At 45.1% G+C, this 14,982-nt stretch overlaps 1 protein-coding gene across 3 annotated transcripts in view; it reads left to right on the plus strand.

The window, feature by feature from the left end:
• The window catches only part of LOC106940274 (uncharacterized), a 19,864-nt gene extending 4,968 nt beyond the window's left edge, over positions 1-14,896 (plus strand). For 2 of the 3 annotated variants that reach the window (XM_015022974.1, XM_015022973.1), the window contains 5 exons: positions 4,331-4,563; positions 6,157-6,343; positions 6,424-6,528; positions 6,913-7,420; positions 7,974-14,896. In XM_015022974.1, coding sequence (XP_014878460.1) covers positions 4,331-4,563; positions 6,157-6,343; positions 6,424-6,528; positions 6,913-7,420; positions 7,974-8,911 — 1,971 coding nt within the window. In that variant the 3' untranslated portion in view covers positions 8,912-14,896. The remainder of the gene's footprint in view (positions 1-4,330; positions 4,564-6,156; positions 6,344-6,423; positions 6,529-6,912; positions 7,421-7,973) is intronic. The other variant, XM_015022975.1, reaches the window with a different exon arrangement.
• Positions 14,897-14,982: the final 86 nt, after the last annotated feature.

Genomic DNA, 14,982 nt, shown 5'->3' on the forward strand with positions numbered 1-14,982 from the left:
TCTGGCTTCACACATTTGAAATCTTAAGTGTCAGCTGTTTTAAACAGACATTTGATTAAGTACATTTGTTGATGCATAAAATGCATACATATAGAAAAACTTGCATACATAACATGTATGTATGTTAGCATGCACGAGAAATATGAGGTTGCCAGGGCCAAAATAAAAAGCTGGTAAAGCATAGAATCGAACTTGTTTACAGAACCTGAAGCTCAGTGCTGCCATCTGCTGTTAGTTCCGCTGCAGTGTTGCATCATGTTGTGTGCTCTGAATAAAACACAGCGCCCCTCGTGGACAGTATAGGAACTGCAGATTTTCAATTAAACGAAGTATATGTTTTTTCATGAATAATGATAATGCATTTAGCCCCCGGGCCGGACTAAATCGTTCGGCGGGCCGGTTCCGGCCCGCGGGCCGTACGTTTGACACCTCTGATTTATTCTATGAAATAAAATCTTTCATCCTGATCAAATCCAGCATTCCCACCAGCTCAGTCCGATCCGTTCCAACCTGATTCCAGCCTGTTTGTTTAGAAAGTCCGGTCCGGTTGGTGAGGTGTGAACGCTAATTGACCTCTGACCTCTGGTCCTCCAAAATGAACTCTGTTTCAGTTTCAAATGTGAACATCAAGCGGACCAGAGACCGCTCCAAAAGCAGGAAGTGGACTACAGGGCAGGGCATTCTGGGTAAATACAACCAAAGCTAACATGCTAGCCTAGCGCTAGCAGCAGAAATGTCTCCTGGTCTTCAGCCAAAGACTAGAGAGAAATCCTCCAACCGCTAAAATCCTCCATCTTGTTTCCATCTGGTGAAGAAGGAAGTTGCTCTCAGTGTCTTCAGAGGTTTTTGTGTCGTTTCCTTCAGTGGTTTTTGGAGCAGCGCCCCCACAGGCCAGGAGGGGGACAGGTTGGTTTGACTCAGAGCAGAGAGGAAGAGAACCACAGCAGCTGGAGGTGGAGCAGATGATGGAGTTCTGGTTCCAGTAGAACCGGGTCAACTGGACCATCAGAGGGGAACAGACTGAATCTGAGTCAAAGTGCAGCTGGTCTAGTTCTGGTCTCAGAGGTTCTTTGGTTCTATCTAAAACACGGTGGTGGTAGCATCAGGATGCAGACCTAGTCAAAGTCCAGACCTGACTGTAACTGAGAGTCCATGGGAAGGCTCAGACGTTCTCCATCCAGCCTGACGGAGCCGGAGATGATTAGTCGGCAAACTGGTTGCCTGGTAACTGAAACAATTACAACCAGACTGACTCTAAGAATGCAGATGCATGCCGCACTTTTTGGATGTTTCCTCGTAAAATGTTTCCGAAACCAAGATGTTGGGTTTTCCAGTTTTTAGTCATGATGCGTTCGCTGACCCTCTGGACGTTTTTAATGCTGACGCATCGAACCTGAAGCTTCTGCTTGTCTCTCTGTGCTGCGACTGAATGCATGAGAAGGACAACCGGCTGCTTCCAATGTCCTGCCGCACCAATCAGATTCTCCCTGAGTCCTGAGCAGGGCTGGTTTCCAAACTGAAGGATGAAACTGGAGTGAAACGCGTCAGATCATTTAAGTTTCATGCGTTTATTTCTCCGACACTCTGTGTGTGTTTGGTACAAAACGAAGACTGAGTCACCCTCCACTTCACAAAACACACAGACTACACAGATCACGGCTCAGCCTCCATTTTGCTGGGACTGATGTGAGTTAACGGGAGAATCCAGCAGACTCTGCCTGATGCTGAGTCTGTGGGTCAGAGGAGCCGTTTTCCTGAGCAGCTCTGCCGGTTGAACCCGTCGGCCCGCTGAGGTCCCGGTGTGGGCCAGCGCTCAGAGGGCGGGTTCTTGTGTAACGGCTGTTCTGATCTCTGCTTTATGCAACAGGACTTTCGCAGCAGACCCTCATCAGGAAACCAGAGGAAAAGTTTCCCAGAGCAGCAGATCCACCTGCGGCTGACTGAGCTTCTGGGTTTGGTTCTGTTCACACTTCTCAGTTGTCCTGCGTCTCTTTATCTCGGTTCTTCCGGCCCGTTCCTTCACGTCCGCTCAGCTCCCTCCCTCTGCCTGCCTGCTCTTCCCTCTCAGCTGAACCCGGTTCAGAAATCCGCTCCTCGTTTTCTCTCCGCTGGATTCTAACTCATGTCAGTCTGAACGGCCCAAACTGGATCGGTTCCATTTCCACATGTGGAACTAAACCCAGCTGTGACTCAAACGAGACTCTAAGGAGAAACTAAACTCTGGGCCGGCCCAATAATCAATTAATCAATTAATCACATGATACATTAGAACAAACTCAATAATTTCCATTTTCATGATTTATCGTTTTTCTCTTTCTGCCAAAAAACAAACCAGTTTTTTAAAGGATCATTTTGCTACAGAAACTTCATAATTCATTTTATATATTTTCTATATTTAAATTGTCTTTCAGTTCCAGTTTAAATGTTTATTAGAATTCATCATCCAGGAACATTTGTTATGGTGACTGGCCTAGTTAAAGCCCAAAGTCCAGTTCCCCTGACAGCAGCACTGAATGCTGGTTGGTTTCATCAGAGACCGCTGGGAGCCGAGCAGAAACACTGACTGGTTCTGATTCTGGTTCTGGTGGTTCTGCAGTGGTTAAACTGAAGCGGGTCGCCTTCCCTCCCCCTCATCACTTCCTGCTGAGTAGGAAAAGCGTTTGGAGAGTCGGAGCTTCACAAACAGCGAGGCGGACGGATCAGGCTGCGTTACTGTCAGAGTGCAGCGGAGCGCATCACTCTGCAGCTTTGTTTGGCTCACACTGTGTGTGTGTGTGTGTGTGTGTGTGTGTGTGTGTGGGCCCGGGGCCCTGCGCTGTCTGAACACTGCAGTCCGGGTCCCCCGCTTACGGCGGACTGAGTCCTGACCTACATGGAGCTGCATCTTGACTCCGAGCACCATCAGCCACCATCAGAGGAGCCGGCGGCGCCGACCGGCCCGCTGACAGGACGGAGACGCTGCAGCTCGACGCCGAACCTCCTGAATGCAGCCAAACCAGGAAACAGTTCCATTAAAACACTAAAAAAACCTGAGAAAATCTGTTAAAATGTGGATGAAAGGACCGTCTGCTGCAGGTGCTGGTTGTCATGGTAACTAGCATCAAATATGTGCATAAAGAAAACATCTGAAGCATTTTAAAATAGCATAAAATAAAGTTAGTTTATTGATTAATTCCAGGATAATACAGGAGTTTTGGGTTTGCCGTATTCTAGGTATTCCACAATAGTTGATAGTGACAACAAAGAATAATTGTCTTTATTCAAAAAATAAAAAATAATATGACACTATTTAAAAGATGTTTATTTTTATTAAAATAAAAACATTACAAATTACTTTTTTTATTTAAATGTCTAAATCTTACCAGGAAAAATCATATTATGTTTTCATAATTCATGACTAAAATGTCTGCAGTAATTGGGTGTTTAGCTGAGCTCAGGCAGCCCACATCATGACTCTTCCACCACCGTGCTCCAGATGACTTCCTGTCATTAGAATTTAATCAAAATTTTATTTTAAATTCTGAGATATTACCAGATTTATTTTCAGATGGAAATCAGCTGCTGCTCAGCTCGATCGGTTTCCTTTTTCCTCGTGTTCAGCTTATGCAAAATGTTTTTATGTTCTCAGATAAAAAGGTGTGTGAATCATCTTTATGTAACACAATGACAGCCAGGCATGCCAGGAAGCTGGAAGCGCCGCGGCTGGCCTTGTCCTGAAGCCTGAACTCCCACTCAGCCAGGCTCTGCTGCTTCAGACGTTAAAACCAACCTGCTGAAAATCTCACATCTATAAATATTTGATGGAGCCGCAGCTCAGGAGGCAACGCAGCAGAACCAGCTGGGCTCTTTGGCTCCCAGTGCTGATCTCAGCATCGAGTCCGACTCAGAACCGGATCCTGATTCGGACTTTTCTCCGTTTATCGGCTTCTGTGGAGCTGCTGGATGGTTTATTTCCAGGTTTCTGAGAAGGCTGAACATATTTCCTGCATTTTCAGGTGCAGGTACAAAAATGTGATGATAGTGAAAAGATCAATAATATTTGTCACTCATATCAGAAAATCATAGATTTATAACAGAGTGAAATATTTCAAGCCGTTATTTCTTGTCATTTTGATGATTATACATAGAATGAAAACATATCATAATACTGAAATTTCCAACATGGAAAGTCAGAAATATCAACCAGACTAGTTATAGTCTGAGATCTTTTATGGAGCCACTTGGCTCTGATCTTTAATCTAATCATTAATATATATTTTCCTATTTAAAATAAAATGATATCTGTTTGTCCAGTTCAGTTTATTCTGCCCTCCTGGTTCCCGTCCCTCAGGGTAAAACTCACGAACCGCCCCGCCACCGGCGCCGGGAGGAGCTGCACTTTGTGGACGAGTATGGCCAGCCAATCACAGTGCAGGTGGACAGCAAAAGTGGGCGTGGCCACAGGAGGCGGCGGTCCCACTGCGCCATCGAGTGCAGCATCCCATCAGAGAGGCACTGGGGGGCCCTGAGGGCCATGGGCCTGGTGGAGGGGGACGAGGGCCAGGCAGACGTCTACGGCGCCGGGTGGGTACCGAACACACAACCTTCTGCAGAATCTGAAACATCTGGCAACAAGTAACTGCAAAGTTTGTCTGTTAAAATTTCTCTGTTTGCCTCATTTCCTCAACCGTCCGTCATCTGGGCCTGGAATCTTTAAAGGCAGATTCTGTGTTTTCCATCTTATAGCACAACCAGGTAGCTATTTTAGCTTAAGTTGTTATAAATATGCTGTTTATATCAAACATGACTTAAAAGAAATTTTACTTCCTGATTTAACTCCTTTAGATTGGGCCTCTGTCACTTTAAAAGCTCCTGCTCTTTCTGAAGCTCCGCCTCCAGGAAGTCGTCCCAACATGGCTCCTCTGTTAACCCTTTAACGTTTTTTCCAGCGTCGCTCCATGCAGCAGCTCCTACAATGAGCTCAGCTGTTCCACCAGATGTTTGCTAATTGCTACTGGCTAGTCTGAAGGAGCAGAGTGGGGGAGGAGCTGCACCTCCCCCACTCATGCCTAGGTGGGCCAGGCCCACCTAGGCATGTAGCACAGCTGAATGGTTGCCATGATATCAAAACACTGCAGGTTTGTTTTTGTTTAATTACCATGAAAACATGATGGAAAGCTAAAGAAGGTTGATTCTACATGACACTGTCTCTTTAATAAAGTTTCAGCTCGTTGAAATAAGGAGTTTCAGCAGGGAAAAATATAAAACCTGCAGGATTCTCAGCCTTAAGCCACAAACACAATGCATAGCTCTCAGATGGAGCAAATCTGTAGCAAAAAAACAGCAAAACACGGTAAAAGTTCTGGTAAATGTGGCTGTTCATAAACATCCAGTAAGTGGGAAAAGGAGAGAAGTTGAAAAGACATGTTCTGGTTCTGGTTCTGCTGAAGGAGGCAGAGAAAATGTAAATGCATTAGATGCAGTTTGATTCATTTTTATAACGACGTCCAAACTTTAGGTAAAAAATTCAGGTGGATCGACTGGAAAAGACTGCAGTCATAAATATTAATGAGCTGCAGGAGGTTCTGTTGAGGTCAGTGCAGAACGGGTTCTGAAGATGCACACTTCAACACCTGACGCCCCAACATACCCAGGTGTTGTTCGCTCTGTGGAGGTCCACGCGTACTCAAGGTGGAATCAAAGAGTCGGACCTGTCCGCTCAAAGATCACCTTTTATGAGCACACACTCGGTAGTAAACACTCAAACAGTGTTCACACTGAGTCCATAAGGTTGAGAGTCAATGCTCCCAGTAACGACGACGCTATGCTCTGTCCCGCTGTGACAGGTGCAGAGGCTGCCCTGATGGAGAGAAGCGGGGCTAGGCAGGGAAGTAGCTAATTAAACTTGGTAATATCCATTAGGATTGTGGGAAATAAAGGAATTTATTTCCTTTATTTGCCTATATTGGTACCAGTTGCTTACAGTGGTGCCAGCTGCCTACCAATGTTGGCAATAACATTGGTAATTGGTACCGGTCTACTCAGTTAGTACCAATGTAGGGAACCGGTGCACCTGGCTATGGAATTCCAACTGTGCAGAGTCCTCACAGTACACCTCATCATTTTTCCATCCATGACTCCTTATGCCTGATGTGGCTGGCCTCTTCCTTTACACAGGAGCTACTACGGTCACATGACTGTGTCACCTGACCCATACCCGGCCAACAGCCACATGATGATGTCACCTGATGTCTATCCACCCAATGGCTACCTTCCCACAGCATCAAATGATCAACACCCCGGTAACAACTACCTGCCCAGCGTCTCCTACAGCTTGGACCACCTGGACAGACTGGACTACCAGGTGATTTTATGTTTTCTCGCTCTCAAATTTACTTAGGTATGATGATCCGTTCTGCCTTTCTGATCCGGATTATCTTCCAGGGTCCGGAGATGTTGCCCTACCAGAGGAACTCAGAGAGCTGTCTGATTGGCTGCTATAGCTCAGAAGAAGGGAAGCCGAAGAGTTTCCCCAGACAGGTACATGAGATACAAGTCTTCCATCAGTTCTGAAATATAATTACCTCCTCATTCTCAAACTGGGTCAGCATGGTTTCTGTGATGGAGATCTGTAAAGGTCAGTGGAACTGACCCAACATGTGTGTGCTTGTTGGGATCAGCACTTAACTCACTGATTTAAAGTTGGATTTTGACAATTTGCTGGTTTGAAAATTGCACAATTTTAAGGCAGCGTTCACAGCATCCCGTTTTATCTCATTTAATTCAACTCCAGTCCGTCTGCCTAGAAAGTCTGGTTTGGTTGAGGAAGTATGAATAGGTAGTTGAACCAATAGTCATCGAGGAAGTCTTAAAAGTTCAGTACATGCATTGATTATCTCCATCACCAACTCATCTCTTTTATTGCCTTTTTAGTCTGACTACCATCCTCCTTGGAGGCCTGACCGCCCTCTCAGCTACCTGCCCCTCAGCGAGCTTGACAGCGGGTTGGGATGTGGACCCGACAGCCCGCACCACAGGGTGGTGCTCTCAGAAGCTGAGACAGATGCCATGTCATCACTACCAGGCCACACCCCTTCCTCTCAAGGCTCCTCCTCATCCTCGGAGTCTCTGATCTCATCTGAACCCAGCGACTCCGGCTTTCACAGCGTCAGCACAGGCGAGCACAGACGGCTACACAAGATTCCTAGCAGCCACACTCACCGGCAGGCTCACCACTTCCGCTCAGGCCACTCTCCTCGAGAGCAGAGAGGACGCTGGGATTTGGAGTCCATCCCTGAGACGACGCCAATGACCCACTCTGGACCAGCACAGGCGTCCCGGTGCTCAGTGGGAAACAGCACGACCACAATGGTTCACTTCCACAGAGCGGAGAGAAGTCCCACGTTACCTCGCCACCATTCACCCCCATCGCCCTCCATCGGTAAGTGACGCTAACTAAAAAGCTAGCTGCACGAGTCCTAAAGTGCAAATCATAAGCATTAGTTCTGCTAACACTAGACAATTATGGCAACATGCTATTACCTAATGCTAAAGCGCAACCTTCTCAACACCCACAATGACATCATGTAGTTATGTCACTCTCCACGGGGTCAAATGTATTATTACTCACCTCCCTGTACTGTTTGCTCTTCAGGAAGTGATGCTTTGGAACAGACTTTTTCCTTATGATTTCAGTTTTGTAGATGCTGAGCTTTGCTAACTCTGCTGCTGATTTTGTCTAATTCACCACAGTCGGACATCAGCAGATTTAAACTATTTACTATAAAATTACAGCAATGCATTCTGGGTACAGAATAAATGTAATTTCCTGCACCTCATCATGGGTGGAGAATGTGAGCAATACCAATAAAAAGGCTCACAAAACAATTTATATATGTTTGCATGTACTTATGTACTTAAATAAGAGCATGAATATAAACATCTAACGTCTTCTTAACAGTCAAAAACCAAAACTTGTTGTTTATCGTGTGCAGGTAGTCGCACCGAGCCCTGCCAGCGGAGGGCGCTGTGGTTGGAGCAGCAACAGCAGGGTGGAGGCAGAAAGATGGAGGCTCCAGGGCGGAGTCGAACAATAACAGATTTGAGTGAAGGACAGCGACGCCGCAGGGCGAGTCATCCCAACATGACGGACCCAAACTCCCTTAGAAACACTCATCAGAACAGCCATCCGAGTCCGAGTAGTAGCGTGATGGGACCGAGGAGCAGGGCCAGTTATCCCAGTAACTGTCACCCCACTGGTCAGGTCAGCCTAGACAGAATCAGTCTGCTCAACCATCAAAGCTCAAACCGGAGCAGAGAGGAGGACTCCCTCTCCAAGAGTCCTGGATCTGCCTCTAGTGGAGTCAGTGGAGTCTCAGACTGGAGAGCATTTCAGACTCTTGGGAGTCACATGGAAAAGCCCAAAAGTTCCTGCGGTCCCTTTTACAGCACACTGGGGGCTCCAGAGCGAAGCCCACGATCTCCAACATCTCCCCGCTCCAGGCTATCCAATCAGAAGTCAGTTAGAAATCAGCTGCTCAGAGCCCGAGCTTACCGATTGGCCAGGGAGCGCAGTGAGGTCACAACAGACGAAGAAATGCGGGGAGATGGGTCAAGAGGAGGCGAGGATGAATGGGAGGATGGTCGGTGGGCAGGGAGATACTGGAGTCGAACGGAGAGGAGACGACACATGGCGTTGTCACGGCAACACCGAGAGAGGAGGGGAGGGGCGGAGGAGCATTTGGGTGGATGCCAGGGGGCAGCGGCGTCTCAGACGGTGCTGGAGCTGAGCCACCTGAAGCAGAACCGGCTGAGGAACAGCAAGCTGCTTGATGATTGGACAACAGTGGAGGAGCTGCTGACGCATGGGACGCGAGTGGAGAGTGACAGTCAGCTGTGTCCCAGTCCGCTGCTGTCAGTCACCACCGTCTGATCCTCTGTTAGCTCAGAGTGAAACCTCACTAAGGTCCAGATTCATGAAGGGTCCAGCTAATGTGCTCCAGAACATTGATCCAGGCTGATCCAGTCTAAACTGTCCAGCTTGGTAGGTCTGAACTTATAAAAGGCTAATCTAGAAGTTAATTAGCCAAAAATCCTGATTTATAACCAAATCTGTCAGAGAATGCCATTCCAAAGAACCACTTTCTAGTCGTCAACACAAAGTTTCACCTGGTTTATGTCCGTCCCCCAAAAACCTTGCTCAACTCAGAATATCTTTCTGAGCAGCTAGCTGGCAGGTGTTAAGCCCAAATGTTTACCGGTGTTCACTGACAGCTGGTCAGACTTTATGCATCTGGCCTCTGGAGGTCTATATGAAGATGAACCTGAGCAATAACTTCCACATTTCAGGAAAAACTGCCTTCCGGCTGCAACTTTTTTGAGTCTGGATCTCAGTGATGTCAGAACTGAAGGGCACACTGTTGCGACCGTGGATCAGAATCTGGAGGTCTGATCTTAAGTTCAGAAATACTAAAATACTCAAAGCTACAACTGGAATCAGTGGAAAAGATGGAAAAAAATGTGTCACCAGCTCTGCAGAACAACTCGACTTGAGTTTAAACAAACAGCAACGTCTGAGAGCGGCCAGAGAAACCAGCTGGTTTGCATGAGTCAAAGGCCTCTGAAGAGATTCACAACTCTGCTGAGAATCTTTGCACAGCAGACCGCCTGTGACTCTCATCAAATATCACATGAGTGGTATTTCCTGGTGAAAAGTGACTCCATCTCATCTTTGGGTAAACTGGCTCAACTCATGTGCCATAAATATCAGAGTTGACTCTCTATCATCTCCCACATTACAGGACTGCTGGGAGTCTGAATGCACCTTGGAGGACTTCTGCACCTTTCTCATCAAACAGCCTCCACATCCTCTGAGAGGCTGATTCACCACAGAGTTTTAAATCATCACTGTTACTGGTTTATTTCTGACTTTTCTGTTTTCAGGTTCTTCTCTCTCAAACAGAGCAGATGTGCAAATATATGAGGCGTTACCAGGAGATTTCCTATGTCTTCACAGTATTTTCCACAACAAGGCTCTCCAGTGTTACAGGCTTGTCATTGGTCTGTTAATCCCCAGGTCAGTAGAACTTATGTTGATCATCTAATGATGGTTTTCATAATCTCTGAAGTGAAAGCATCAAACAGACATTGGATCTATCAGAAGCTAAGATTTGCCGTTCGTTAACTGCATTTGTCAACCTTTGAACAACTAGTCATCAAACACAGTCCAGAGTTCAAATGTGTTTTGTTTTCATTCCCTGTAGAAATTAATTACAATTTTCTGTTTGCTCCATGAAATGCCAGAAATTCAAAAGATAATCATCAGCAAACATGATAATGTCTACAGTTCTTGACTTGAAAAGTTCAGTGCACAGATGGAGCGATGGAAGGGACATGACACTGCTTCTGTTGAAATCTCAATGCATCATTTGAGTAGCAGCAGATCAGATGGATGACAGAGTTGGAAGGTTGGACACATTGATGGTCCCGTGCCAGTAGTTACCCCCTGTAGACGGGACAGAACACATGCCCTGTGTAGATGCACAAAGTCCTGGTGAAACTCTGTCCAATGGTGAGGTCATGGAATGGGTGGGACATGAGGACACTGAGGTAGTGCCGTGATGTTAGCCCTCCCCACTGAGTCACTACGGCCAGTGATCACCTAAAGTCAGCGAAGTACCTTAAGGCTCCCACATATTTCACCCGAAGTGCTGAAATCAACTCTCAGTGATGTAGTAACTTGATGAAAATGGCATCAACTTGTTTGCTGGAGAGCAGCCATCTCCCTTTGTTGGCACCAGGCCCACTGCTGCAAAATGGCTCTGTGAAATGTGTTGTGATTGGTCAGAAGTTTGTTTTTAAATTTTATGTAGAAATGTGCTCAGATAGCAATGTTGACATTTCTCTTCAACTTGTCCGCTTCCTCTATCTGGGTTTTCGCAGGCAATAAGATTACTTTTGATGAACGTTTATCAGACGTGGTGAGGAATTACGTACATTTGTACAATTCTTCGCTAAATAGCTACAAAGAGTCAAATGGCTATAAACGTCTGGTAGAAAGGCTGTCTGAAAAAAGGTTTGGCACTTACTCCAGGACCACTGCGTTAAAGCAAAATGGAGGATGCAGAGAAGGAGTGGTGAGCCTGGCAAGAAGAAAGTCATGCCCAAATGCTACTGGGTTGTGACGTTTACTGAAGGGAGAGAGGTCTCCCCAGGTAGTCTGTGACGTGATTGAAAGAGAATACAAATGTCCCACAACCATGCGATCACTTGTCAACTGTTTGGCTTTGGATGAAATATGGGACAGCAGTGGCAAACCGAGGCACCGGGAGAAACACCAGTGTGTTTGTCAGACTCAGTCAACGGTCCTCTAAACTACCATGGTCTCCCATCTGATGGTTACCTGTGGTAAAACAGACCTGAGATTCACCACAGAACATAAAAAACACCATTTAACAGCTCAAGCTGTGGCTGCCATTATCAAGCCTGCACAGGGTGTTGAATCAGCAACCCAGCTGATACCTGTCATGGTGCTAGATGTCATTAGATTCCTGGAAAGAGTCCAGTCCCTGTCTCCAGATGCCACAGGGTTCTGTGATGCTTGACACAACGGTCCTCCCTTGGTGTGTCATGTCTTTGGAGAGTGGGACCTTCTTGATGTGTTCCAGATGGACACTAATTTTGGGCCACTGCGACTTTTGTACATTCAACACTCTGGGTGGGTACTGGAGCCCATAAACATCACCTCTGAGTCTGCTGACCTTCTCTCACTGCTCCTGATGACTGTTGGATGCTGAGGTTACTCCCTAATAACACTGTTCTACTGTTTGTGATGTCGACTCCACTGCCCCCTGGTGGCGGTGATAGATACAGTAACTCCTTGAAAACCAAACCATAGTTATATCCATTGTTGGCTATGAAACCAGTTTGGATTAACCATTTTTGGTGCTCCACCCGTTTGGCCAGTGAGCACATTTTATTCATCTTAGTGACTCATTTAAAGACAATGTTTACTGTTGAGAACACTCTTGTTTACAAGAAGAGTAGAAACCTTAAAAAAAGCTCCACTAAATGCACTTGTTTAAAGGATCCTCAGCTTCTTGGAAGCAAATGCAAAGAAGTGAAGACTGCATGAATACTTCACACTTTGTTGGAGCTCTATTTGTGTTCGTTCCACTTCCCAACGTTCATGAAATCACTTCGCTGAAGTGGTGACAGCACACAATCAGAAGTCTGTTCACATCACCACTTAGTTTTAAATTAGATGTCAGCAGCAGATTCAAGCAAACTGTGGCACTTTTCATCCTTTAACTGACAAATTGAGCCTCTTATCCACCCTGTCAGAGTATCAGTGATGACATTCAGGTAGTTTTAGATCTGAGAGTGGATCAGTCAGGGGTGGAGGAGAACCGGAGCATCTCATTACTGTGAATGGAAAATACTGATGTTTGTTTCATCTGCTCTGAAGGGCTGCTGGAAGCCCACACGACTACAGAAGATGTTTGCAGAGAGATCTCTGTCAGGGTTCAATGTTATGATGTAACTGTTCAATGCAATTTGTTAAATATGAGCAAATGTCTATTTATTTTCATATTTTAAAGACTGGGTTTATGAAATCTGAGATTCATTGTCTAAAAGTTGTAAACAATAATAGATGTCAGGGTTTGTTTTTCTAATCTGTGTGTGTTGGTGTGTATGCTATTGCAAGAAGGAGAGTACAAAGTTTGATACTGTCTGTAGTGTTTAGCCAAAGATATTGTGTAAATCTGATATCTGGACAATCTAGAAGAACTGTCGCTGTATGATGTAAGAGTATATTTTATAATCATATTAGTTTTATATATTTTATGCTTTATTTTGCCTTCTGCTGGTCTGTACATAGATGCTAGCATAAACCACATTAGCACTGCTCCTAATTAGGAAACATGTCAACGACCCACTGAAGTGTCACAAGTCCTTTGGGATTTTCTCAGACCTTAAATCATGTTACGTTTAACCATGTCATGAAGCACAGATAGTTGCATCCATCCATGTCAGGGACCAGCAAACAGTAGAGAGGAAAAGGAAACTGTCTACAGTGGGACAGACTACCGGCCTCAAAATGAGGGGTCACAGTGGGGCCCAACTGGACCAGTGGGGACTTTGCCTGAGAAACCCAGGGAGGGACCCAAAACAACTGATTCTTTCACTAACCAGATCTATCATTCGTCCAAACAGACGAGATCATTTCCAAGCTGCCTATAGGGTTCAGAAATCACCGATCAGGCTGGCCTAATCACACAGGTGAGCGCACTAGAGCTGTGTTCGTTCAGAAATCAAGCTGGGATTGGCTGACCAAAGGATCAGTAGAGAGCATTACGCTTACGTTTGTCAGGCATCTCTAGTTTTAAAGGAGAAACACACTGGTTGTGTGTGTCACCTTATCAGTTTGGGTCTAGATGAAGCTTCGTTGTCTCTGAAGGAACGACCTTCGCCTGACGTCCACTGACCAGTTTGATCTCAGCACTTCACTGTAACCTGCCCTTTGTCTGTGAACTGGAAAGAAACGATGTGTGACGCAGCATCCTGTGGCGGTCCTGGTGAGAGTTTGCCTTAAATTTGTCGGACATCTTTGTTTTGATCTCACAGGTCGTTCCTAAATCACATCTACCAGATCCCAGCTAGCCCTAAAAGAAGTCAACTCTACATGTTGACTACAACCTTCAAACTCACACACGCTTCTACGCAGCTCTAGTGCCCCAAAAATATAATTAGACCCTTTTTAAGACTAAATGGCTAACTTATGACATGGACAACAAAAGAAAGAAAATGGCTGAGGGCCCCCTCTTATTTACAGACATTTCTCACACTGTCCCAAAGTTGGAAAAATCAGTTGAAATCTCATCCAAACTTAGAATTTGTTTCAATTCCAAAATCCAATATGGTTGCCTGGCATGTAAACAGCTTGACAGCTGCAAAAATAGCTATTTACTTGGACTTTGATCAGTAGTAGTGATAACATTTTAACATTTTAACCTGATGCACCTGCGGTCCCTCCTCTACTGGTAGACAGTGTGTGTACGAAAACAATGGACAGACATGCATTATAATCTTACATTGTTAACAGCATGATAGTTAGCATGCTAGTTAGCATGTTCGTTAGCATGGTCACCAAGCACAGTAATGAGGAAGTCTTGCAAGTTTTTTTAATTTGCAACTAAAACATATTTAGGTTGGGCTTGATGTAATTCATAGAGCCTGAGGTCCAAAAACTCCTGCTACACCAAAGAGATTCTGAAAAAGGGAAATGTTTGTATTTTGTTATATAAATGTGATTGTCTGTTTAATTTCAGATAGTGCCAACTTCACCAATGTGTTTTAAGTAGCTATGGTTTATATATTGTGCTTAACTTAGCTTAACTCCGCTTAGTTTAGTTTTGCTTTGCTTTCCTTAGCTTAGCATGAAAGCTTGCTGGAGTACAACCAGCCCAAATCTGAAACACCTTCGTCTTTTACATTTATCTTCAAGTTTTCTTTATAAGTAAATTTATAAATTCAAAAGTTTTTAGACCATTAAAAAAGTTAATTGTTCTTCTGGTCCTGGCTGTTGGTTTAGTTCTGGTTCTGGTCCACTCTGATAAACTTCACCTACCTGCACCGAAGCTTCCCGCGCTCATTCCGCCTGCACGTCATCAGGAAGGCCGTTTGTTATTGATGAAAAATGGCGGCTGCCGTGACTCATCCGGCTTTCTGTTCTTGGGTTTGTGATTTCCGTGTACCTCACTGTGAAGCTGAACCGTGACGTTCGTGACCTCAGTTTTGGAAAGCTGGTTGGAGAAGTTTGAAGGAAATGGCATCACAGAAGACTGTGAAGTCAAACTGCTTACTGTGAGTCTGGATTCTGTCGAAATTCAGCATCTCAATAAAGTTTTATAATGAACTTTCAGTCTCATTGACTTTTTAAAACCTTTTTCAGTGAATTTTTGTACATTATTATAAATAAATAAACAACGTAATTCCTTTTTA

The sequence above is a fragment of the Poecilia latipinna genome, unplaced genomic scaffold (genome assembly GCF_001443285.1).
Source record: "Poecilia latipinna isolate Pla-1442-1.1 unplaced genomic scaffold, P_latipinna-1.0 Scaffold3155, whole genome shotgun sequence".
NCBI lineage: Eukaryota > Metazoa > Chordata > Actinopteri > Cyprinodontiformes > Poeciliidae > Poecilia > Poecilia latipinna.